The following is a 27,573-nucleotide window of genomic DNA, read 5'->3' as shown; positions in this document are numbered from 1 at the left end:
ATTTGACAAGTTTTTGGTAACTGAAGTACACTCATACAAAGCTAAAATTTCTAGCAAAGATAATATAAGCATGACAAGCTACCTGGCTGTAAAATCTAGCATCCTCTTCTCTCCACTAGGACTTCAGGCTAAAGTTTCCACCCATGGCACGTTAGTTAATTTAAATTAGCTTAAGGAAGTAGTTCCCAGAAGGAAGGAACATCTCCACAGATTTAAGATAATATAGGTCCAATATGAACTGCAGAATACAGGATGGATGTAGCAGAAAGGGAAAGAAGCCCTTTGATATATTGAAAAGATTTTACAAGACTTTCTTTTCCCTCTGTTAGAATATTTAAATATTTTAATTAGGAAGGCATAAAGATTTTACCAGTTTAGGAGTAACAGAGACAAAGTAAACAGGTTTGCAACCACTGAGCTGTAGAATCACATGAAAAACTGCTACTAAATATCAATGGGAAATGAGGTATCATCCACAGATTTTTTCTTTATCCCCAACAATAATTTCATAGGCTGGGTGCATAGCTTTTTCTTTGAAATCAATTCATGCAGAATTTACCTTCCCTCTGAGTTTATTCAATGTGCAGAACTACATAAAAGCAGGAGATGAGCTGTCAATTTTCCCAGAATATTATTCTGTTCTATCTTGTATGCTCATGACATTTAATTTCCAGTTCCTGAACAGTAAATACTAGTTTGGATTTTTAAAAAGGCTAAGTGAATTTAAGAAGTGCAACAGCTTCTGACCTTTAACACATCTGTTGCCATAAGGGAGGCCTCTCCTTTGTGTGGTTTTCTGCACCTCTGCAGATTTGAAATACATTTCTCCTGCACACTACCCACAATCAGAAATAAATTACACTCTTGTGTCAACATCTGAAACCAAGTCACTAAATCATGACGTGCTGGGATGGAATTGCTGCCCCTATAATCTACCGCTCGTTGCTATCAAAGCCTATAACCGGATTAGTGGGAAAACAGCTGTATTACTCATACATTTAAGCTCTTTTAAACAGCAGGTTTTCTGCCTGCAACAAAGCACAGCACTTCAGATAAGGAACATGCAAATCCCAAAGGAAACCATGATATATTAACCCCTGGCTATCATTTCATGACTTAACAGTTCATTCAACCTTTTTTTCCCTGGAAATAAATGCAGGAACTATGATTATTCAGTTGAACTAATGTTTTTAACACATCTACTTTTAAGCTTTCTTTCCCTAGGATTGCCTCATATACAAGGCACAGTTTGTTAAATCATCCTGTCACTTTTAAGAAGTGATTGACATAAGCTTAAATCCATGTCTTTCAGTTGTGCACATGAATCATCGTACATATGGGTTTTGTGGGACAACATCTTGGCAGAGGTTAGCCGTGAAGCAGCTCTCTAGTAAACTCACTAAAGACTCTAAGGTTATTAAAAATAACAAGCCATAAAACAACTGCCATATTTTAGGCCAAAAGATCCATGAGGGAAAGAAAAATTGTAGATAACTTCCAGTTAGTGTTCACATACCCAAATGCTAATGTGTTATCTGAACATTTTCACCTAGCTTTTTGGACTTTTTGGTTAGCCAGTCATGTCTAATACTGAGCTGCTTCAGGGGAAAATGTTCTTAAGCAAAAAAATGCAACATATTGAATAAATTTTAAAAAAATATTGAACAAATCTACACTTTTTTCACCTTGAACAAAATGTTTCAGTTGATATTTTGGGTGCTAAGTTTACTAAGAATGCACTGGAGTTGGACATGAGATATGCCTTCTCCATTACGGAATATTTTGTGAATCATGATAGAATCATAGATCCATTTATGTTGAAAAAAGACTTTAAAGATTATCTAAATGTTAAACTAATCCTGTCAAATCTTTAAAAACCAAAAGACATATTTAAAAAAAAAATCTTTAAAAAATGACCAAACTTCTGTGTTCACTTCTCTCACTTGTAGAATGCCTTTTAGTAGTACAACCATTTTTTTCCTATCTATAGCATATGATTTCCTGTCTGTTAGAGGAATAAACTATAGACATGTCATAACACAATGCCCATCACAATTCCATTCATAAATCATCTGAATACATGAACACGTAGGTTACACAAAAGTAACTGCAATACTGAAAGAATCTAATAAAGACTTTTAAATTATAAGTGCACAACACACCAAATAACATTTTATGAAAGATTTAGAGATTTTCATCTGATGATGAAAACAGCTCAACCAAAATGTCCTCTTGGGTTCTTCAGTCAAATTTCTGATGTGAGTCTCTAAAATTCATTCATTCAAAAAAAAAGGCTCTTATATATTGTAAGTAAAAAACCCGTGGTAAAATGTACTGTAGAAAATATTTGAGGATTTCTGTTCCTTTTTTGACGCAAATCCCAAACTTGAGGCCTCACAAGAATAACAGGGAACCTTAGCTAATAAAACACCCAGAGTTTAAGTAAGGTTTAGCATTAAGATACACTGTTTCTGATCACCTTGGAGCAAAGGTAACAAAGCTTGAAAAACTGTGCAAATCAAGAGGTAGTAGGGGTTCAGATTTTCCAGCGGTGAAACCTGGCAAAGTTCCACTGAACGTACTAATCAATTTCCATCAGTTTATGATTACAAGCTTTTTTTTTTTTTTTTTTTTTTTTTTTTTTTTTTTTTTAATAGTAATAATAAAAAACATTAGGGCTTTTTTTCACTTCAATTTAGATGAAGGAAAATGGCCTAAGGAAACACCACAGAGAGAAAGATCTTGTTTGCTCCTTGCAGAAAGTTCTAGTTAGATTGTCAGCAAACCATGAAGCAATAATTGGTTTTAAAAAAGACTTCTTTTAGTTCTATTTCAAGTCTTTCTCCCTCAGGCTGGCTACAACATGACTCTACAAGTTGAAAATTATCTCCAGAATCACTTCAGTTACTCATCATTGAGGCTGTCTCTTGTTATTAAGAATATGTCAAGGTTCTCAAATCCTTAGAATCAAAACTCTACAGTTGAACAGCTTAATAAAAAAAATTTTAAAAGCCTTGCCCAAGACTAGAACATGACATCCAAGGTAGCCACCTGAAAATGGAAAGTTGCCCATACTTTCTTCAAGGATTTTCCCTTCTATTTTATTATTTATTATGAGAAAAATTGCTTTCCCAGCCATCAAGCTGCTAACTGTAGAACTTCTCAGCTACATTTCTTGGGCGGGTCAGATATATGGGTGTACATCTTCTTTATGCATCAAACAATGAGCAATCCAAATATCTGCTGTGTAGAAAACCTGGGAACCAGCAATTATTTCAAGAGAATTTGCATATATCAATCTAATGGAAGATGTTTCATACAGACCACAGTATTATATTGGAAAGGAGAATTTGGCCATGCAGATGTTTATTTAAATTACTTTTGCCCTTAACCCAAATGTATATATAATAAAAAATCTAGGACATTCAATTTATTTTATAACAACAACAAAAAAAGCTATGTGTGGTCTTTTGCAATATATTTTAAGTCTCTTTGCAGATTAACATTCAAGTATGCCACACCTGGTATTAAAAATAGTTTGCTTTTGTCTTTGCTGACAATGCAAATTTTGTGGAAAGAGCAGATACTCACTGAAACTACATTCACAAAGTCATCGTCAGACAAGGTCTCCAACATCTCAATGACTGACGTGCGGATCAGCTTCAATGTTAATCCACTGACACTCCCACTCCTAAAAAAATTCCACAATAGAAAAGTTGAATTTAGCAAATGTTATGTAAAACGTAGAAACAAATCTCACCCACCAGAACTTTTACCAAATTTCACACTAAAATTTTCATTTTATCTAATGAGTTCTCCAAGTCATTAGTGTTATTAAACTATTTATAATTATGAAAGTAAGCCCAAAACTGTCAAAGTCCCAGTCCTGTGCCTTAGATGAGGTCATAATGCTACATCCTTTACTCATTTTCTTTTCAAGATATCTGAGTTTACCACCTTCAACCAATGCATTGTCTAAACATTTTATACTCCTACACACAGATTTACAGCTCTGGGTTTCCAAAGACGCAAATGACAGCTTGTTTGATTCAAGGCAAAACCTAAGCTGAAGTGAAGAAATAACAAATGTTGATAAAACTCACTGCTGATATGAAAGCACTTCACCACATGTAAAAGCATTAGATGCAAATTCTACGCCTGAGAAGCTTTTCAGCATGAAGCAATCTGACACATCAAGTTCAATGCTCCCTTCAGTCCCTCAACATTGCCTACATCACAGAAGCCTTGCTGAGGCAGAGAGCTTTTATTAATTTCTTTGCTCACTTTCTAGCAATATCTTATACTAACCAAACTTGGCAATTTTGAATTCTGTATCATAAAACACACAAGTCCACATACATCCTTAACTTTCAGACTCATGAAATCATTATTACATTTGTTGTAATGCTTCTAGCCATTTGTTTTTAGGTTTGTGCTTTACAACAAATCTTGGCATGCACATGAGAAATATTCACTTGATTGCTGAAGTAATTACTAAGTTGAAAACAGAAAAATAATAAAGTGATTAGAAAAACATTTCCTTGCCTCCAGTTTAAATAACTTTCAGGTTTGGTTTGAGCTTTTTGGAACTATTTTCTATTATGTATTTATTGTGCTCATTTCAAGATTTTTGAACCTTGCATACCAGGACCTCTTCTCTCTCTATTTTTCAGCATACAGAGATTTGTTCAATATATCAAAGTACTTTTATCCCTCTAATGTCAATATTCAGACATTAAACACTTACGCATCAACTAAAATAAGCATGTCTTTGGGAGATGCAGCTCCTTGGATGTACCTGAAATAAATAAATTGTATGAATGACACAAATTTGAATACACATTTTTGTGTGTGTGATGGAAGACACTCTGTGATCTCTAAACTCAAACTAACTGAATCAACAAAATCCTCTTGTTGCAGCTAACAACCCAGGTGTTTTTATCTCCTCTCTTGCTGTGTCTTCTAAGTAAATCTAAGTCTAAACCACATTAGTCTGCAGGTAAGATATACTGATCAAAATTCATTGTTTTCACATAACTGAAAAACAGGAATGCTATTTCAGAGCTAAAGATCTTGATGACAGATGAATTGTTACTCAGCCCAGCTTAGGCAAAAATACTTCATTCTTTTGGGAAAAATATATCCAACTATATACAAGTATCAATATGCTTTATGTCTTCAGAGGCTTACATTAAAAAAATCATGAGAAGTAATCCCACTGCTCTCCCATCTTTTACCCATCTAGCAATTTCATTGCCAGTCTAAACCACTGAGACATATTTTTAAACACTTGCAAAAGTCTGGAAGAATGGTTCAGTCTAATACACTGGATTATATTTGATTTTGGCACAAAATCAGAGTTTTCAATTGTCTTACACCTATTTGATGGTTATCCTCCTATGAAAAGTCCATGTAATACAATAATAAAACACCTATAAACTGCATAACACAGAGTATAATTTGAAAATTGTTTATTCAGAAAAATGAACTAGTTTTAAAAAGAAAAAAGCAATATCGAAAAGTAAGTACTATTAAAAACAAGCAGAAAAAAAGATTTTTACAGTAATATCTATAAAGTAAGTGATTATATATATACCAAACCTTTAAAAAGAAAGCTTACCATGGCCTTCTGCGTACATCATACAGGTCTATTTTGTTAGGAGTTCGACTTTTATCTACCCATGGGGAAGCTAAAAAGAAAAAAAAAAAATGTATGGAACAATATAAAACTTTATCTCAAGTATTTTACTTAAAACAATATAATGAATCAGTACAACAGACTTAGCACTATATAAATATTAACATTTTGTATGGATAAAAAAAGTCTGTATTTGTGTAATATGTTGTTGAAATACCTAGACACCCTTATACATATTACCATATAATATAAGGCAATAAAACTACATGTATGTGTGTGTATATGTGTGTGGGGTGTGCCCAGCTCCTGCCCTGGAGGGACATCTGCTGAGGTAAGGAGGTTGCTCAATCTCCCAGCTGGACCCCCCTGGAAAGGCAACCACTTCTCAGTTATGGCGAGAAGACAGACCCAGAATCCTCAGGGAGACCCTGTGCAGATCCTTTGTAACCCATTGGCCTTTACCCTCTGACACCCACCCCCTGTATCCCTATAAAGCCAGCCCCCTGTCCCTGCGGGGGCAGAGAGATGCCCGTCCCTGGCTCCCCTTTGCCGGAGTATGGACTAATAAAGCTACTTTGTGTGGAACAGCCACACGGGCCTCTCGTCTCTCTCCCTGGTCTGGCCTGGAGGCTGCCCTGCAGAGCTGAGCTGGAATCACGAGCTGACAATCACTAAAGAGCTGACAGCCTCTGCACGGGCCCTCCTGCCAGCTGCTGAGGGAAGACACCGGGCCTCAGGAAGATGATTCCTTTTGGGACCATCTCTCCGGACCGGTCACAGCTTCCTGGGTCAGAGCTCCTGACCCCACACCAGCTGCCATATACACATATGTATGTATATACACATATATGTGTATATACATATATATGTGTACAGCTAAGTGTGTTGAAGAAACAAGTGCTGACTATAATTGACCACTGATTTCAATGGAACCAAAAATTCGACCCAAGTACTTCAGATTATGAAACAACTTTTTTAACAGCAACACATTTAATTAAAAAAAAAAAAAGTTAATTATTGCTATATATAGTAATGGTATCACAGTTATGAGATACCAATCAAAAGTCAGTTATGAACCTAAAAAATTGTACACTGACTCAAGAGCTTTACCTAAAAATGCACATTATAAAAGTAACATGAAAATATCATATTCTCTAAAAAAAGAGATGTAAATATTTATGTCTCCTTAAAGAAAATGCTAAGAATGATAACCTTTTGCAAGTGTTTGATTTAGGCTTTACCAATATTTTCAGCAAGGGGAGGAATTATTTCCTTACTGAAAAAATGGGTCTTTCAAAACCATGTGACAGCTTAACGAACACAAATAAAAATGTGAAAAGTTACAGGGAATGAGATAATGTTCTGCAATTTGTTCTCTCACTGTATGCCAAGAGCCTTGGGGAGCTATTTCCTGACATCAATCATTTTTCTGTCTAGGAAATAAAGAAAGATATAGGCAGCTCCAGGATTCTTCATGAAAAATCATACATCTAAGACAAAAGGGAAGAATTATATCTCCACCCATGAATATAAAAGAAGCCATCAGCTTTGAGTAGCTGCCTATTTTTGCATTTACAAAATGAACCCTTTTCTAAGTGACCAAACCATGAGCTGGCCTATCACTTACCAGAACCTTTAAGCTGAGTGTTACCCACATTTAGCAGTACACATTTAGCAGCCACAGAGAACACTGTGTACTGTTGCACAACAAGAGAACCTCAAAATCTGTGCCAGTATTGTCTATGATTTCAGACTAGACCACCTGACTGGTCCTTTGGAACCTGATAGTATAAGAGTATTGGAAATTTTCAGAAATGAGAGAATTTAATTTATTGAGACAGATATATGTCAAAATTCTAACTTAAGTATCATTACTTAGATATGTACAGGTTAAATCCAGCAGTATTTTATGAGCCTACAAGGTTAGCACATGTTCAGTGATGGATTTTTTTCTCTTTCCAGGCTATCCTTTCCATAGGAATTCCATCTGAAAATCCACCTTTCAGATACATTCCCTGAGACTTCCAAAATCCGCATGCAATGTGTTCATTTCAGTTTGTATTATGAGTGGTTGAGATAAAATTGCAACTATAAATCAAGATACTGACTAAGACTGCAATATCTTTGCCAAAACTTTCAGTCTTTCCAGTGACATCCAGTAAAAGGCTATGCCCTACCAAATATGTCCCTCTTAATTGACACGTATCTCAGACAATCTTCATAAACAGAGAATTATCTCAATTTATGATCTGGATTTATTTCAAAACAACAGAGAAAATTCAATTTACACTGGTAATGTTACTTTAGTTCACATGAAAGGTAAATTCAACTCCTTAAGTGCAGTCTCTAAAGCAAAAGGATGGTGGTTCAAAGAGAATTTGAATGCAGGAGCTGAAGAAGGGTCCTTCTAACATCATCTTCATATACGACTGTGACAGCGAATGCTGACAGAGGTAATCATTTAAGACGGAATCAATGTTCTAAAGGCATACAGTATGACAGAACGGCCCTTTAACTAACATAAATTATCTACTGAAAACTATCATAGGAACATTTAGCTAGAATTCAGCTGATATCACAACCTTCACATCCTACCTTAAACTACAGTGTAATTTTTCTAAGTGCTAAACTAAAATTTACAGAAATATGGGTTAAGATTTCATTTTAGCTGTGTAACAGAAGAGCACAAGAATTAATTCAGCTATGTTTTTTCTGCAAAATTTGAGAGCAACACATACATGTTAATGTAATACCACTCGACAGGTAAGCACATCACATCCTTCAGGCTAACACCAGTTCTCCAGACAGCAAGCACTTCAGAACTGGGCCCTTTAGACCAAACAGTGTGTGTAAAATATTTCAGAAACACATAAAGGCAAAATTTATACCAATCTAAACACCAAAAAGTAAAATTTGAAATGCCTGAAACTATCCCTAGTATTTCCAAAAGTACCAAATGTCTGTGTAACATTTGAGGGGTTTTTAACTGGAATACAAATCACAACAGCACATTTAAAACTTCCTTCTTTCCTTTGGTTTTATTTCCTAAATATGGAGAGGATGCTCAAAACTTCTAGTGGAGACAGTAAAATGAAGCCTGTGAAGACAATTTTTCCAAAACTGATCTACAGCAGAATTCTTTCAGTTAAAACTTGAGCTGCTAAGCCTTGAACTCAGTTCTACCATAGCTTTTCAGTAATAGCCTTGATTGCAATGAGGCCCAAACTGTCCCTTTTTGGCTACATCTATATTAGCAGGTTAAAAAGAACAATGGAAAGGAAGCCATTCACATGAACTAAGCAAAAACTATAAAAATGGTCCAATTACACACAAAATAAACTGAGCAGAAGCCACTCAGCACACTACTTACAGCCTATCTGATCCTTCTGGAGATTACTGTGAACGGTAACACAGCTTTTGTTTTGGGTAGATAGACACAGTGGTGAACACAACTACTAAATTCTACTTTTTGCTCATTAGCATGGCTCTTTCAGTACACACAGTCCTGGAATGACTGTCAGCAGCTTCAGGGAGATCTGGAGAAGGTCTTTAAAAACATTCTTTATTACCATGCTGTTAAACCACTATTTCCTGTGCCGCATGTCAATAAGTTTTGTTTTCCTACTTAATAAATTATTTTTTTTCCAGAAAAATATAACAAGCTTCTCCATGCTTAAGTTTCCATGACTGCACAATTTATCACTGGATATTAATGGTTGCTGGATCATACACTAATTAAGATATATAAAGTATAATGAGAAAACATGTTCTATTGATCTTTCTGATGGTTTCTACAACAATTTACATAATCTAGTAGAAAGCTTCTGCAAGGCTCTGCATACCATAAATAAGGACCCAGCCCTTAGTATCTAAAATTTCGTTCACACCAAAGTGCTGAATTCCCTCTTCAACCTCAAGAATTAACGTGACTAAATTACTCATTCATCCTAGTCTCTATCTGGAATAACACTTTTAATTTTAGATGGCTTTGAATGGCCTGAAATCAATTCACTGGTTTTAGTAACATTCTGATTATTTATGGATATTATTGAAATTGTTATTAATAGGAAACTGAAATTCCCTTACAATATTTGATTTCCACTTATCAACTTTAATTTGTCCTGATTTATTATTTTATAAAACAATGGGTTTTTTTTTTCCTTTTTTAAAGATGATAAATACTTTCCATGCAAAAATAAGTAAGTGTGCATTTATAATTATACAGGAAATAATTAGAAGGGACGGAGACCACTGAAAGAGATGTGTTGCTTTTCTGGTCCATATAAAGAAAACACTATAAAGCCATCCGGTGAAACTGGCTTACATCTTACTGACAAAAGCTATTATGTGGTCTAAGATAAAAGCAGAATTAAATAAACAAACAAACAAAAAAATTAAACTTTTTCCTCAAAAACTTAAATTGATCAAGGATTTTGAGATTTACAGTTTTGTTTATATAACCTATTATTTTTTTGTCAGGTGTTTTGGAACCTGGCTCACCAATATCTTCAAGAAATCAACCTCACCACATTTCATTGTTGCATATGAGTATCTTTGAACTATGTCAACACGGCACAGTTCTCTGGTGCATACATTAGGCTTTAGTCATGTTCCCTTTTGATGATTTTCTTGTTTGGCATGTGGATAGATTTGATACTTTATAAATTATTCATTGGATTTGATATCGCTCCCACTTCTGTTTGCATTATTGAGATACAGGACTGGATATATTTCAAGCAAGAGTAAGCCATGCTTTTCTGTTATTTCTTTACATGTAGAGTGGAAATCCTCAGTTTTGTTGATTACAAGCAGAACCAATTCATGCACTATAGCGACTGTCACAAGGTAGAGCCTAAATGATAATATTTGTTAGGAAGGGATTGGCTACAATCTCCCATTCTGAATTCATGAGATGATTCCAGAGGCATAGGTGAGTCATGAGGGAAACTCTTCTAAATGTTCTGCCCTGTTCTACTGGTTACATGTGCATGTGCAAGGAACAGAGAGGCAGAGATAAATTATTGACAGCTTTACATCCCTTTACATTATTAACACATTTGAGAAAAGAGACTAAAAGCTGATAACAAATGCCAATTATCAAATCCCTGACCTCATCATCTTATTTTGACTCAAACTCCAAATTCTATCTTGCTATCTCTCAAATTAACATTCATGTGGATATTCAAAACAATCAAAACCGCAGACTATTCAATTCCCCGAGACAGATTCAGTAAAGTCTTCCTTTGATGGAGCAAAGGTACAAGTTACAGCATGTACTTTACTGATAGTTTAATTTCATATTTCTTTTAATCTTTTAGTGAATGTATGTGAAGAAACCTGCATTCAGATATGTGATAGTCCAGACTATTTGAGAAATGTGATACTCCTCAATTTTCTACCCAGAAAGAAATCAGTTGAATTTCAGTGTAGCAGCAGCACCTTTGTAGAATTCCTTTGCTATTTTTCAGTAAAAGGTGAGACACGGTAACTAAATATAAGAAACAGCCATAACATTAAAAGCCCCTAACATTAATCACAATAAGTGTTTTCAACTGCTGTATTTAGTGTTCAGAATATTTGTATCATAATGATGCCTTAGATAACTGGTTAGTATCATCCTCCCAAGACAGAGATTGTTACTGACCAACTCTATGCTACCACACCACATGTTCAGTCAGGACTGAATGCAACCATTCCTTTATGATTTTCTTCTCCTAGAGACTGAAAATTGCCAAGACCTTAAAATGTGTTCAGGTAAAATCTATCTAACGTAGACAGGTCTGTGCTATGTCCTCTGTAGCTTTCATAGTACCATCACCATACAGAAAAGAGAGGATAATAATCTTGAAGTTTTTAAGAATGTTGTTACCCAAGTGGTAATGGGTAATTACGTTATGGGCAATACTGCACTCAGTTTTATTACAAATCAGTTAAGCAAAGACTTGATATGGGAATAGTCCATACACAAACAAATCTATTGATTTTTGGTCCCAATGTACCAAAAACCCAAAAGTGATTAGAATGTGCAATACATACTGCAGTTTGCAACTTAAAATTAGCCTCTTTCTGTTATCTTATTTCAGAGGCAAACATTTCTATTTCTGCATGTATAAACTGAATTTCATCCTAAATGTGTTGCTTGCATTAATTTCACCTGGACTAGTGAACATGTCCCCAAAGAGGGCTGGAGTATCAGGGCTTGAGGAGAAGCAAGAAGCTGTTTTATTTGGTCTATTGTGGTTTTCCTTTTTCTCCTATAAAAGCAAATTCTGGAGATTTAAATCTGTATCATAAAGACACAGAGATGGCATGGATTTCAGCATGAAGGCATGGTGACCTGCAGTATGCAATTTCATTAACTCACTAGAAATAGCACATTATCCTGTAACTGAGTGGATCTGCTTGTGTAACTGCAAAATTCAGCACATCACTTCTGAACAATGAACCACAACTAAACTTACTTTTTGTATCAGGAAATGAGGTTGTAGTGAGGTGGATGACAGTCTCTTCTCTCAAGTAACAAGTGACAGGATGAGAGGAAACAGCCTCAAGTTGTGCCAGGGGAGATTTAGATGGGATACTAGTAAAAAAATTCTTGCCAGAAAGGGTTGTGAAGCACTGAAACCGGCAGTCCAGTGAAGTGGTAGTCACCACCCCTGGAAGTTCAAAAATTGTGTGGATGTGGTATTTGAGGACATGGTTTAGTGGTGAACATGGTGGTGGTGGTGGGTTGATGTCTGCACTTGATCTTAAAGGTCTTTTCCACCAAAAATTCTATGATGAGTATGGTTAGATCCAAATCCCTTTCTTCCCTCCCAGATTTCAAAGAAAAAAAAAAAAAAACAACAAACAAAAAAACCCCAAAAACAACAAAGTGAACACTCAAAGACACTTATTTCTATGTAAAAGTGGAAGTATCCGACTCACACACACTAATTGCACTAATTGATAATTTATAAGCTGCATTACTAGGAAAGTGTTGTGATTTTACTTTGTTTGTCTACTTTAAAGGCTCCTTTAAATGTTCAGCTGTTAACAGGAACTAACAGCTATAAAATATAAAACCTTTTGCAAAAAGAAGAAAGTGAAGTTCTCAGTTTTTCAAGGCTTTTGATTCATTTTGTATGGATTTTTTAGCCTTTCCAGTCTCTTAGTATCTGCTTCAGTAATTACTTTCTCTGGAGAGTTCAATATCATGGCCACAACACTATTGCTTGCCATTAATTGTTAACACAAGAGCAGCTGTGCACAGCAAGTTCTTCATTTGGTGAGATACCGTTTTATTTTATTAGAAATTGATTTTTAAAGCTCTTCTATTATTAATTTGTCTAGGCAGGGAATGCTCTAGTAGCTAAGTGAAACTTGCTTCACTAACAACTGGAAACAAGTTAAGTTCTTTCTTTTTTTTTTTTTTTTTTTTAATGAATGATAAGAGATAATCCAGATCCAGATAGTTCTGTTCTATCCATATTTTTAGTCCAAAAGTTTGAAGACTTTAAGGACAAGACTGTTTTTCTGGAAAGTCATCACTGAAGCGCTGCTTTCTTTATCTGTGAATTTTTCCATTCAATACCTCGTAAACTCAAATTACATAGGAATATCCTAGTAAAATACTGTCATGAGAAATGCAAAGAGATTTTTCTCTAATTAATTAAAATTCCCATCATATTATATCTACTTATAATATAGATAAACAAAGGAAGAATATATAGAAGGCAAGATTACAGTAAAGACAGGGAAGAACACAAGTTCTTTTCGCTGTACTCTTCAGTACTGATATTGCAAACATTCAGAAAAGATTATCAGAGCTGCTGATATTTAAACTGAATTTAAGTATGAGTTAATGAATAAAAATGCACACTCAATACTAAAAGAATTGTTGCTATGCATACCCCGATTGAATACCTAACCTTCAGAGGATCACTGAAGAAGTAATTTTATCTCTCTATACCTGTTTCTTTTATCTGCAAAAGGAGGACGGTGATGTTTATATTAGTTTTTTTAATCAGAAGTGTTTCATGGATGAAAACTTAGGTATGTTTTACATGCCCTGCAGCACATATATGCCATGCAGTATAGCACAAAATAATCCAGGTGTCACTGAGAACATAAAGTCTCCTGGAATAAAACTGGAGAACTTTTTAGTACCTAAGAAACACAACAGCATTCAGTGCTGTCCATTGGGAAAAGCTGCCAGCATGTGTTGTCCCTTCGGTCACACTGTGGGGCTGTCTAAAGGATTCCAATAAAGCTCTGCCTCATCCTGTTTAGTAATACAGATACATCCTAAAGCTGAGGGAGCAGATGAACTTAAGAAACACCTGTATATGTGATTAAGACATGGTCAGATACACTTAAAGTAAGAATTCTTGTCTAATGCAAGTAGAGTCAAATGAAGATGACAAGTATGTGTGTCTAGGTTATGTGGTAAGAGAAGGGCTGTGGAGCTGCAGGTTGGACTCTGCTTTCTCCTCTGTGAAAAACCCCCCAACAAAAATATTCCACAAAGACAACAGAGAGAAGTCACAGATCTATGCAGAAGCTTGGGAGAGTGGAAGACACAGCTTTTGCCAGAAATATCATATTGTGAATGCAGGTTTTCAACTGAATTTCCCATAGGCCCTTGTTAAATTTCCAGATAGAATTGGGAAGATTTGGAACAGCTGGGGGACAGGATAGTATTTCTTTCTCAGTTTTATTTTTGTTATGAATTGCGTCAACTTTTTGGATCTTGACCAAGCGTGGCACATTCCCCCCTTCAGGACACTGCAGACCAAATACTGTCACACTGAGCCTAGGTTCAGCATTTCTTCAGAAAAGATGCTGAATCTACTCATGCACCATCATGCCACTGTTATGAATATATAAAAGTCATTTACTGAAATCTGAAACTATCAGTACTATCAGTCTTGACATCAGTATAAACCCTTTCTAGTATAACCCTTGGAAGAATTATTATTTAGTGTACTTCTCTGAGAGAGCTGAGTCAGTGTTGCTGATCAAACAGTTTTTTACTAAACATTCATCTAAATCAAGACTGTGTTTTCATTTGAGTAATACTATGCAACCAATTTTTCTTAACTAAATTTATTAGTGTAACTCGAAAGCCTCCTATATCATATTTAACTGCAAATAAATGTCTACTGTCTGCAGTCCAAAAAAAAGCATCCTTTACCGAGAATCTCAGCACGACAAAACAATGAAATGAACAATGAGAGAGGTGGTATCTGGTAAAAGGCACATGAATACAAAGTAGTTTTGAAAGTTTGTTTAATTAGCAACTGCTACAGTGAAAATAATATGCCTCCCATTGCAGTATTTTAATGAAACATTGATTAACAATTATAATCCTAATTATGTCTATAATTAAAAAGAATTTAAAGATTAAAAGAGGAACTGGTTACTTTGTACCTACACTTCCAAGTAGGCCACCAAAAAAGTTGTATTAAATTGTTCTTTTAGGTAACTGCTTTTTAAAACCTAGTGGTCAAATTACCTGCATAGATGCCTCACAAAGTGTAAGTAACTTAATATCTGTCAATTCATATTAAAATACTTTAATTAAATTAATTCATTTTTGAGCAACAGATTTGTCCAGTGCTGTGTGGTTAATTATAAATAAAATCTGAAGCCTTATCTATATTAAAGTACATTTCTGTCTGCACAGCACCAACAAAGCCCAACCTGTGCAAGCCCACAGGCAATGGATTCAAGATTTATAAAAAAAAGAAAAATTTTCAATTGAATTGAAATTAATTGTTAATTTCAATGATCTTGATAAAACACTGCCATATTACTGCTTTTAGTTTGAATCAAAAACTACTGAAACCCTCTGTCTGGACTAGAATTAGTCAAGTGTCATCTTAAAATGACATCTTAAAAGCCAGTACAAGATTCTGGAACTAGACTTAAAAAATAATTAGACAGATAGATGTACATCTACTAGTACTGAGAAGAAAGTGATTCAATATTTATAATTTGTGCTCTCTTGCCCTATCACAGAGAATCCAAATTTTGAACTTGGTGACTCACAGTTCTATAAAACTCCTCTGGTTTTGTTTACTGTTTCCATAATACTGAATTTCAATAGTGTTTGCTTAAAAAAGCCCCACAAAATAAATTTCAGCTTTCTTTCATAGCACTTTTGAAAGCCGGCTCTAACTCTTGAGTTATACATAAATTACGGAAAACTGTTTGCTTGTAGGACAAAGACTGAAAATTTCTAATATTTTAAAGTAATATTAAATTATGTAAAATTATTACATTTATAATATTTTTTTATTTCAATGACTTGACAATTTTAGCATTCAGACTGTTCACTTGTTATAACATTTTTACATATTTTAACTATATTTAATAATCACTAAATGTAAAAAAAAAGAAGTTATCATAAAATATTCAAATTTTGTGCAACTGCTTTTTCTATATTAAACTGGCCTCTCTGCCCTTGAGGGAGTCAACAGCTCCTCCCAGTTTAGTGTCTCTGGCAAACTTTCTTAGTATTCTTTTGAATATTCCCTAAATTGACCCTCCTCCACTGGGAACAAGGTATCCTTATTCCAGAATTTCCTTTTGATTGTAGAGGCCTGTGATTACTGAGGTCTGGTCTTACAATGGATGAAAGACTAATTTTTGACTCGTGCCTTTAAACAGAAGAATGACCATATATTAAATCCTTCTTAAAAGTTTCATGCACTTTATATGCTTATTTTTGGATCTCTGTTATCAAATTACTGTTTACTTACTCTTGAATTGTTCAGAGCTCATAGAATAGCTAATAGAAATCTCAACATTGCTCTGGGCATCTTCATATCAAAGTGGATGACTGCCAGTAGAGTAATAGAGCTTAGCCTTTCTCTTCAAAAATATGCTGTCATTCAAACTAATGAGAATATTGATAATAATGTGAGAAACTGAAATGGTTAATGGCTTAAACGTTGCTAAAATCATCTAAGAACCCTTGTACTGCTGTCCACCCACACCCACTGAAGCCCATATCTCCCCAAATATGGCTACTCGCTGGAATTTGGACTGTAGTGGGAACTTGGGATAAGATAAAGGTGATACTATGGTCTCATCATCTCAGGTCGAGGGAGAGGAATCTATCCACAAGCAATAGGGGAAGACTGGGATGCTGATGGCTCAAACATTCATGTTTTACACACTTTCTACTCAGGGGTTTGCTCATAGAAAAAATCCCATCATGCTGTTGGGTACTATGGTGACAAGGACAGCCCAAGAGCCTCCTCAGAACAGAAGTGATGCACCCTTTGCCCATGGCTCAAAGCAGTGGGACAATATCAGATAAAAACATTTGTAGCTTAGAGGAACTGAACTTTTTTTTTTAACATGGGAGGAACGGCTGGGTGAGTATGTGTCAGGTAATAATGGGCAGGCTTTGCTATGCATTTAAATTTTGGGGTTTGATATTTCCAAATTCTTTCACAAATATCATCACTATGGAAAAATTCACCACTTTGAAACAGGCTTACCAAAGGCCAATACAATGAAGCAATGTTTTACAACTTATAACATCATTTTCAAAATGCATATGTGAAAAGCATCCACTTTGGCATATGAATCCTGAATTAACTTTCAGAACATCTGCTGTGTCATCAAACTGAGAAAAAGTTTACAAAAAAGAGAAGAACCTTGCACAAAGACCTATTCTAAAAAATCTAAAATGTGAAGGGCTTTCCAGTTTGAGCTACAATGGGAAGCAGATGCACAAAACAACACATAGAACTTACAGAGTATCAGACTGCTCTATACTGTATATGCGTGTGCAGAATTTCAGAATTGGGGAATTACTCAGGAATTTATGATGTTGTGTTCTGACAGGATTGGACAGTTGTTAAATACTTAGCTATGCAATAAATAGCAGGTGTGAATATCTGGGTTTTATACTAAATTTGTGTTTAGATGAAGTATATACAAGTAACATCTGCACCTGCAAAACAAAGAAAACAAGCTTCTCCCATTTTACAGGTGTTCTAAGCAAGAATACATCAAGATTTTGAGGCTCTTGTGTTGGTGAACAACTGGAGTAGACAGGTTAGCTGTATATAAGAATATATTTTTCAATAGATGGGAATAATTTTCAAGTGAAGTATTATTTCCTATAGATTGGCAGAGAGATACATTTAAGAAACACTTCTTTTTCAGTACTTGAAAAACATTACATAGTAAGCTGTGACAAATGGTGATCCCACACATGATGATAGATCCCCAAAGAATTGAAAGATTTGGAAAACAAAAGAAATATTAAATTAGCATTTTCAATATTATCTTTTTTCTGCAACATCTCCCAGTATTTATTTCATGATCATCCAGCATGACAAAATAAACAGGATTCAAGTGCTATGATATATTCTTCCTGTAAACTAGCCTGAGGCAGTTTCTCTGCCTGTGCTAGCAGTTGTGCTAATGATACAGTAACAGCTTTAGAATAATCCCCTTCACCCTCAGAAACACAAGCAATCTTGTTTAAACAGAAGAGAAAGGTTCTCAAAATTCCTCCTTAGGCAGTTGTAGGCATGAGTCAACATGCTTCACACTTGTCTTGTGTGTAGTGGACACATTATTCATTCATTGATAAAAGCATCACTTAGCAGCAGCAGCAGCAGCACAGGCCTTGCCTTAAAACAAGGCTTTCCATTAGATAGCAAACAACAAAAATCAAATTCAGACTACTCATGATGTAAATGCAGTAAAATATACATCTATTTAAATTAATTAGTGTGATCAAGTGATGGGATTCTTCAACTGGTGGAACAGATGCTGGTTGAAGTAATCAAGTTGTATAGACCTTAGCTCTAATAGCAAAGATGTACCTGTCAGAGGTTGTGGATTCTGAGGGACATGAACATAGCATGGTGCACTTGTATTTTCACTGACGTTAAACATGTGTCTACTTCCCAGGTCACTATCTTAAAAACTAGACAAAATCTCACTTGCAAATATTCAAGTGATTAATTACACAAGATAGAGAAAACAATAGAAAGAATAAAATTAAATTTTCAGCTTTTCAAAGGACATAACTTTCTGTTCCTCTTACTGAAAAAAATACTAGTTACATATTTCATTCCCAGTTCCTTCCCCCTCATACTAGCTTTACACCAGAATAATTTCACAGTCCTTGAGTTAATTCTGATGTAAAGAAACTGCACCTATTGTAAAAAACCAATTTTTAGTTAAATTTTACTGCTTGTAGATCATTCAGAATATTTTTAATGCAATATATGGCATAGGACAGTTGTCTAGGACAGTTCAGTTACCTGGATAATACCTTGCGAGCCCAGTGGCACTACCAAAGACCTGCCATAATAAAGTGGGGTCCTCTTCTCTGTTCCGCTTGAACACATCATCCAGCGCTGCAGTCCAGTTGAGTTCATTTAACACTATCGTTGCTGTCAGAGATAAAACAAATTTACTATTAGAAAGTCACATCCTAACGTGGGAAGCAATGGCTACAAAAAGCAAACAGGAATATTGAGAAAGCGATAAGATTTAATTTAACTAATCCAGAAATTAAATTTTAAGGAAGGCACTTCTTTTCCTTGGGCATTTTCTTTAAATTCCTCACGCTCTTTTCTTCTGGTTGCATTATTTGCATGCCATGACGCTTGGGGTATTTGCACAGACAATATCTTCTATAAATACTTTGTTTCTGAGATGTCACTCTAATTGCACTTCCCAATCATAGAAAGGATTGTTTATAGAAAAATATATGCAAACATATAAAGTTGATGCTTACTAATCACAACATACTGCATTAAGAACAACTAGAATGACATCAACAAAATTAGGTATAATATAAACATAACAAAGGTGTCCCTTTCAGAACGGATTATATGGCAAAAAGACATTGATGAGCTATTTCTAGTGTTAAGGTGGGGCTTCATGAACAGCAGTGCTCATTATCACACACTAAACAGATCTTAAAGTTCATAGATGTGAGCTCTTAGAGTAAGGACAGCAAAGTGAATGTTAACATTTATGAGTTAGGTCATCTCCACAACTGACTTAAAATACAAGAAAATTCACATTTCAGCTAAACACTATGTTGCCAGTTACACAGAAACCTACATTCATGAAGTTGTCCTCCACCAATACTTGTTTTAATCAATCAAATAGTTTATATAATGAAACAAATATGGATTATTTTAACATGTTCTGCAACTTTTTGAGAAATAGATATATTGAGAAACTTTAAAATTGAACATTAAATGATGAACATGTTCCAGTTTGGCCAGATTTAGAAATATATCCTCTGAGAGAAGGCAGGTCACAACCATCCCTCCCCCACCAGGTTTGGGAAAAATAAATTCTCCTTGAAGGAAAGTGAAGGAGATAAAAACTATTTATTTAACAAACACACAGGAAAAGGAAAATAATGCTAAGTAATAAAATCTCTCACTGTGGAGAAAAAAACTGGGAAAGTGTTAGAGTCCTCCCTTTGGTCTCCTCGGAGCTGGGGCTTGGCCCAGGGCCAGGCCCTCTGTGCCCCGTGGAAAGTCCTCCTGATGTGCTCTGAGGTTGGAGCAGTCCAGTAGAAAAGGGAGAAAATCAGAAATTCCAGGGAAGGAAAAAAAGTTGAACTCTCAGTCTCTCTCCAGAGAAAAAGAAGCTGAACAACTGGCCAAAAATTGACCGGGCAGCCGCAAGCCGGGCACTTCCTCGCTCCTGTCTCGCAGCTGGAAAGAAAAGTCCCTATCTCTGTGTGACCTTGAACAAGCTGCAAACTGCTTTTGAAGAAGTTTTGCTCAGTTTTTCCTCCCCCCTCTCAGGCTCAGTTAGAGGCATAGAAAGGCACAAAAATTAATTTCTGGGCATAGGGCAGCGATATGGGATACACATCATAAAGCCACCCCAAGACTGCTACACTAAAGAGTCGATGGACTGGAGTCAGTAATCAATGAAATTTTATTATGATACAAAACACCTTAGGATATAGCTTATGATAAATCATGCTTTTCACCTCAGTCAGTTGTAAATATTCCATTAATTCTCTCCCATTCTCCTCCCTTGCCCCCCCCAGTCATATTAATTTTAGGCAATTTCAAATGCACAGGTAATTATGAAAAGCAAAGGCTTTTTGATGGTTTAGTCACTAATTCTTTCTTTTGTGTTTCCTAATGGACTGTAAGCAATGTTTCTTAAATTGAAGCACCTAGATCAGCAAGTCAAGAGTGGAAAGGGAACTAGAGGGAAAAAAACTTTTGCAAAGAGCTAAAGATGTAGTTATAAATCCAATGAACATTGCCACTGGCATAGAGATCCTTCTTACATTATGGCATTGTACACAGGAAAGAAAATTCACTTTGTCTTGCAAATGGGCAAGTCAAGCTGAAATAAAATCAGTTCACATTTAAGGGACCTGAGTGGCATTACAGTGCAAAATTTGGTATGTAAGTCCACATCCTAGCCCCTGCTACAATGAAAAAAAAAAGATAAAACTAAGAATGGATTGAAAGTTAACAGTTTACAGCCCATTTCCAAAGTGAGGCTTTTAAAAGGTACTAGAGAAATGAGAACACAACATTAAATTTTATAGGCTTGTTTTTAAAGGTTAAGGAGAAAATTGCTACACCATGTATTTTGCAGAAAGGTTTATCTGTTTTTTTCAGAGTAGTTTTAAGATATTACACTTTCAAAAGATAGCTTTTTGAAGAAATATCAAATTAAATTTCCAACTCTTGAGATTTCCTGTAAGCCATACACTCATATTATATACCTCTCCCTCTGTAAAGTAGATAATTATAAATAAATATGTTTACTTAAAGAAGAACATTTCCCTGAGATACCATAAAATGTTAATTATAATTTTAAAATGGTTACTGTTCAATTATGTCTTTTAGATCCTGTTAGACCTGCTGTGCAATTAAGCATTGTGTACGAACTTTCTAATCTTGACTTTGTATCAGATCTTGCTTCCAGAAGTGGCTCCATAAAGTCATTAGAAGCTCTGTCACTTAGGTAGACAAGACATTTTTGGCTTGATTTTGTTTCATGTTACTCTTTCCAGTTCAGAGGGGCTGGTACCAATCTCTTCACTCTCGTGGCCAGTGACAGGACTCGAGAAAAAAGCAAGGAGCTGTGTCAGGGAAGGTTTAGGGAAAGGTTCTTCAACGAGAGGGTGGCTGAGCACTGGAACAGGCTCCCCAGGGACGTGATCACAGCACCAAGCCTGACAGAGTTCAAGAAGGATCTGGACAATGCTCTAAAGGCACATGGTGTGACTGAGGTGTCCAGTGCAGGGCAAGGAGCTGGACTTAATTATCTTGATGGGTCCCTTCTACATTCTTAGGTAGCCACTTCAAGGCATCACCATTTAGCATATTTTATGATTCTATGATTGTAATATCACCCAAAAAATGTGTTGCAAAGAGTTACATATGTATACATACACCTCTGCACATACACAGTCATATATGTAAACATATATCTTAAATACGCACATACAAAAAAAGGAGACAGTCTAAAAATAACAAAATAACTAAATACTGAAGTGCCGAATCCATACACTGGAACTGATAATTTTAGCACTTTATTAGACTTGTTGAGATTAGGCTATAAAGTAAGAGAGAAGGATTACTAGATCTTGTTTGTAATATTTCTAGGAAAGCGATGATTTACAGTCAGATCTAAGAGTTTTATGATATTATTTAAGTCCCACTTTCCCCTTCCTCCTCTTCCTCTATAACTTTCTCCCAAAGACAAATACAACAGCTTAAAAAATCCAAGAATTTGCAGGAAAGGGAAAATCCAAGACCGTCAAATAGCCCAAGATATGAAGCCGGAATTTAAAAAATAAATAATATGGAATTCAAGAAAAGCAACAAGAACAGGACATCTTAACTGATGGAAACAAATAAATCTGGGAAAAGGCTACTAACAGTTTGTAATATATCTGTTCTCAGGCACTGAAAAACAGATATTCCTGTGCCCCAGAAATTCCCAGTTAAGTGCCCGAGTCTCATTTCAGTATTAAACTGTAACAGCACACATGACAGGTTCAACATATATCACCTTCCTCTTAATTCACTTTCTCATTATGACAAAAAAATTGTGTTTGGAACAGAGACACAGTTTACTTGGTGGGACTGATATGCAAATAAGTGATTGTATGATCATTAAAACAATCATTCCTGGAGCAGTTTGCTATTTGTAATTCAAACTAGATCTGTTCATTCAGGTTTTTTGGGTTTTTTTTTTTGTTTGGTTAGTCGGTTGGGTTGTTTCATTCTATCTAAAAGTATACTGGATACAGAATGCACCCACATCTGTGTTAACTAATCCACTAATCAGTAAATGAGGAAAAGGGTGCTGGGAATTTTAGTTTGAATAATTTATTTTACTAAGTGTTTTTCCAAAACTTCTATTCATATTTTCTTTCTGCTAGAGCATAAACCTTGCACTTTAAAAAGCAAAGCTGTAAATCAAATCCTCTTTTTTTTTTTTTTTTTCCCTTTCTTTTTTTGGAATGCAACATCACTGGTGATAGGGAACTTCACTACCTCTGAGTTCTGATTTAAAGCCTACAACCACGTATTAGAAACTTTCCAAAGAAAAGCAAGCAGACCAAGTCTTAAACAGCAAAAAACTATTCTTCAAATGGTTCCTTATAAAATATCCTGATTCTCAATTGGCACATAAAAATCAAAGCAGTGGTACTTTCACTAGCTCATAGTAGAGACATAGCACCTGTCAGAATACCCTAATTGGAGAGATAGTTTATATTAACCTCATTTACATAGTGAAAATTTATTTTCTGTTTAAAAAAGAAATGCATTTTACTAAAATAAAATGTTTAGAGGTGTTACAGTCACACTTCTGAATATCTACTTGTCTTTCTTTTGAGTTAACTTACATACAGGAAAGCGCTTTTGACCGATAATTGGCAGAAACTCTAATTGGAGAAAACTCTCCAATAAGCTTATTTTCAATTCTACTAAAAGAAGTCTTTGAAGATTGCTACTTCAGAGTACTTCAGCTTCTACCTTTCACATGATAGAAGCAAGATGAAAAAATAAAATTCATCATCACACAATATGAAACATGTTTTTTTCTGGCTAGTTCCACTGAACTCCATCCATCTTTTCATTTTTTCCTTCTTCTTTATGATATGAGGTTTAGGGGCCTTGACAAGGAATGGATTCAATTTTCCCCTGCAAATACAATCAATAAAAAGTAGGGAGCACTGGTGTGTTCTCTTTAAAAGAACTGGAATACGTTTCTGATGATTTATTCTATGTAGAGACTCTGGCCTGCATAGAAGACAGAGAACAACTTTATTTGAAAAGCCTGGGAGCTATTTCCGATATCTGAAAATATGTGAGCTGCTGTTCCCTGATGTGGCAGCTACACAGACACTGGGGAGAACAGAAGGGAGCTCCTTAGCAGTTCATTAATCTTCTTTTAATGTCTGGAATGTATTACTCTTCCATATCCTGCTTAATGAAGTTGTTCCTTTGATTTCTTTAAAGATAAAACTGAGTAGTAATTGTCATGATTTAAATATATATTTTCAATATCAAATATTATGGTATTTAAAAGTGGGCACAGAGGGACAATACTTTTTCAAGTGCACATTTTTGCATATATGTGTGCAGACACAGACACTTCCATCTGTAGCCATGCTCATCAGATAATAGAGAAAATCTACTGAAGGCATAAACCAGTTTTCTTTATGACTTGTGCATTTCAGTATTTTTTTTAAAGATTACATTCCTTCATGTTTATGTTAAATTACACAGAATTTTATTCACTCTCCACTGTCACTGGAAAGTTGCACTCCTGTCTTCTCTTACATGGGACTAGGAAGGAATGGACATTTTATTTTAAGGTACTTTTAAATTAGATTTTTGCACTGGCTTATCCATATGTCTGTCTGTATTAGTATATACATATACACACATGCATTTTCTACATAACTCCCAAATATAATAATCTGAAGAACTGTTCTAGTAGTAACTTGAACTTCAACCCTTCGAATTTAGATGTGTGTTATAAGCCAGCTTCTTCTGTCTTGCAATAGCAAAACAGCCAAAGCAAAGGAAAGATTCTAGTGGCTTCAAAGTGAAGGTTTTCTCCAAGGTAGCTGGTCCTTTGAGTGGCACTGGAAACCTGAATATAGATATTTATGCTTTCCATAGAAAACCATAGGAAAGTGTCCAACTCAAAACAGTCATCCAAAGAAACTTTACAGCTGGTTAGAAAACAGTTAAAGGAGAGCAATAGGAAAATTTTGAGAGATAAGGGAACTGGGTAGTATTTTACCCACCCTCTCTTTTAGACTCTTAACTTTTACCAAAACAAGGCAAATGCCAAGGCAATGTATCTTTTTCACTCAAAGCAAGGGAGGAAAAGCAAAAATAGGTCTTTGAATTTAACAAACAACAGTTATTATACAGTGACATTTCCAATTGGATAGGTCATTACTTTATGTGATGCTCTGCTGGATCTTGTACATGTTACATATCTTCATACTTGTTACGAAATCTTGTTTTGAAAGAAACATTTCCATTTCCTAACATATCATAATTTAAAATTAGTGGATGATCAGAACTGTTTGGGTAACATGTATTTAGTGGTGAATAAAGCCAAAGTACTAAAATACAATTTTTAGCATATGGAGCAATTATTGAATCAAATAATTTCAATTTCTATCGAGTAGACATATCACACTCTCAATTAAAGGTATAAGTGATAAAATGTCATGTACTTTTTTTCCTTAAATGAACAACTTCTCCACTCCTCATTAGATATTTGACATTATGTCCCAGACACTTCTATAAATAATTTCATGAAGAAGTCACTGAAGTCTAGAATAATGTTGTGTCTGCTTCAAATCAAGTAAATTAATGCTATATGTTGTCTGCTGCCTGGCTTAGCTGCCACATGCTGATAGCCAGACAAGCACAGTGAAATCTCATTAAAATAACTAACGCCCAGGAGAAGGAAATGAGAATAAAAATGTCAAGAACAGGAAAGGGAGCTAAGCTTATAACTCAACAAAAAAAGAGTTAATACAATGCAGAGTCACAGACTCTTTAGTATACACTCATAATTATTCAACAAGTTGTTTATCTCTACAAAACACAAAAGACAATCATATTGTGAACTGCAACCCATTGTTGACAACAGCATTTGTGTATCTTACATGTTGCTGCCTTGCTTCCTCTTACCTCAAAACATACCAGGATGTATTCCAGAATGGAATAATACCCGATGGAAACCATACAGTACTGAAGGATATTTTCTGGGAAGATGGCAAGAAGACAAAAAGTATGAAAAACACTGCTCATTAGAGTGGTTCTAGAGGACTTTTCAGATTTTGTACTGATATGCACAGTCTAAGAACCTGCTGATTCTTTATTTTTATTATTATAAAAATACTAATTATATTATTCACTATTAGTTTTACAGATTACTTCAAAGTAGGACCTCTATTTAGAAATAATTCCTTCCTTAAAAAAAACCCCAAACCCCAAAAAACTCCCAAAAAAACCCCAAGAAAAAGTCCAAAGAGATGAGTATGTTGTGTTTTTATGGAAATATAAGGGATTAAATATCAAAAACCACCCACATATTTCATGTATTAACTCTGCTTTTCCTTCACTTTGCTCTAATTTTTTGTTAGCATTTCAAAGGATATCATAGTGACATTCAAATTAACTATACAGATATGCTTGAGCTTTAATGAAGACTTCTCTCTCTAAAAAAAATTAATTAGGTGTTAACAAAACCAAATAAAAGCAATCAAAAGACTGTCTGGAAATGCTGTTCTGGAATAACTTATTAAACTCTGTCTTCATTCTGCCAGAGTATCGCCACTTCAATAACTTTTTAATCACGAGAGCACCTTAAAAGATCAGTAAATCCCAAGCAGTAGCTGGGTTAAGTGAAAAGGAAAAGGGCTAGAACAGACCAATTCATGCAAAAATGCTCTATTTCTTACCTTATACTTTCTGCTTTTTTTTAACCATTTTGCTGTTTTTCATCACATTTTGTTTTAATTGTAGTCTAAAAACAGCTAATTCAGAGCTGGATGCGATCCCCTGTTGGTTTTATGTAGATCACCTCTTAAAGTTCTTGCAGTTATTCTTACAGCATACATAATGTCCATCAACACTTCCTTCTATCCTCTCCCCACCATGGCAAATTGGAAAGCACACGTATCTCCAGTAAAAATAAAGATGTGTTAGTACAATTAAATAAAGATCACTCATCATATTGTTTGGGATTCTATAGGTTTGTTTAGTCCATCATGACAAGGAGATGAACTGCAAGTGGACAAAATGCTGAAAATGGCCGCTTAGATGGACTGGGAAGAACAGAAAATCTGCCTCCTGAAAGTAGACAGAGGTTCAGTAATGCAACCTAAAAAATGAGTCAGAAAGCAAGCCCACCTTCAAAAATGGGATGCAAGAGTAAGGATGGCACTGGCACAATAACAAATAGGTAGAAAGTACTTAAGAATAAATTAGAACAGGCAATTAGAAGGTCTCTTTTAGAGCAGAAGGTCCTAGAATGGTCTTTTGCTATGAGATACCAGTAAGCAGCCCAGATCTTTTAAGATCAAGCTTGATCAGTTTAACAAAGGAATGACATGGGCTAGCTAGATTAAGAATTGGATTTGTCAAGCAAAAAGCTGCCCTACTCTGATATGTCACCCTTTGTTACAAATAAAGAAAATGTCAATTTAGAAGCTTAAATTTAGTAACCACAAAAATGTATTTTATACAGAGTTAATGACAGAGCAATAATTGGATGTAAAACCACTTATTCATCTTTAATTAATGAACATTAAATGCTTGCAAATAAACTATGGATATTTATATTGACTTCATATATATTTCTAAATAGAGTACATACATATTTATATTTTATATAATATAAAATATTCAAATTAATTATTAATATTTTATTGT

The 27,573-nt window shown here is 35.0% G+C and overlaps 1 protein-coding gene across 10 annotated transcripts in view; it reads right to left on the bottom strand.

Annotated features, from left to right (window-relative positions):
- Positions 1–27,573, bottom strand: part of CACNA2D1 (calcium voltage-gated channel auxiliary subunit alpha2delta 1) — a 365,488-nt gene that overhangs the window by 94,613 nt on the left and 243,302 nt on the right. For all 10 annotated transcript variants that reach the window (XM_039570182.1, XM_039570172.1, XM_039570173.1 and 7 more), the window contains exons 7-10: positions 18,916–19,047; positions 5,621–5,690; positions 4,748–4,798; positions 3,592–3,691 (exon numbers count right to left, since the gene is read on the bottom strand). In XM_039570182.1, coding sequence (XP_039426116.1) covers positions 3,592–3,691; positions 4,748–4,798; positions 5,621–5,690; positions 18,916–19,047 — 353 coding nt within the window. The remainder of the gene's footprint in view (positions 1–3,591; positions 3,692–4,747; positions 4,799–5,620; positions 5,691–18,915; positions 19,048–27,573) is intronic.

Source organism: Corvus cornix, chromosome 1A (genome assembly GCF_000738735.6).
Source record: "Corvus cornix cornix isolate S_Up_H32 chromosome 1A, ASM73873v5, whole genome shotgun sequence".
Classification (NCBI taxonomy): Eukaryota; Metazoa; Chordata; class Aves; order Passeriformes; family Corvidae; genus Corvus; species Corvus cornix.
The sequence above is the reverse complement of the archived record's forward strand: the minus strand, read 5'-3'. Positions and strand labels throughout refer to the sequence as shown.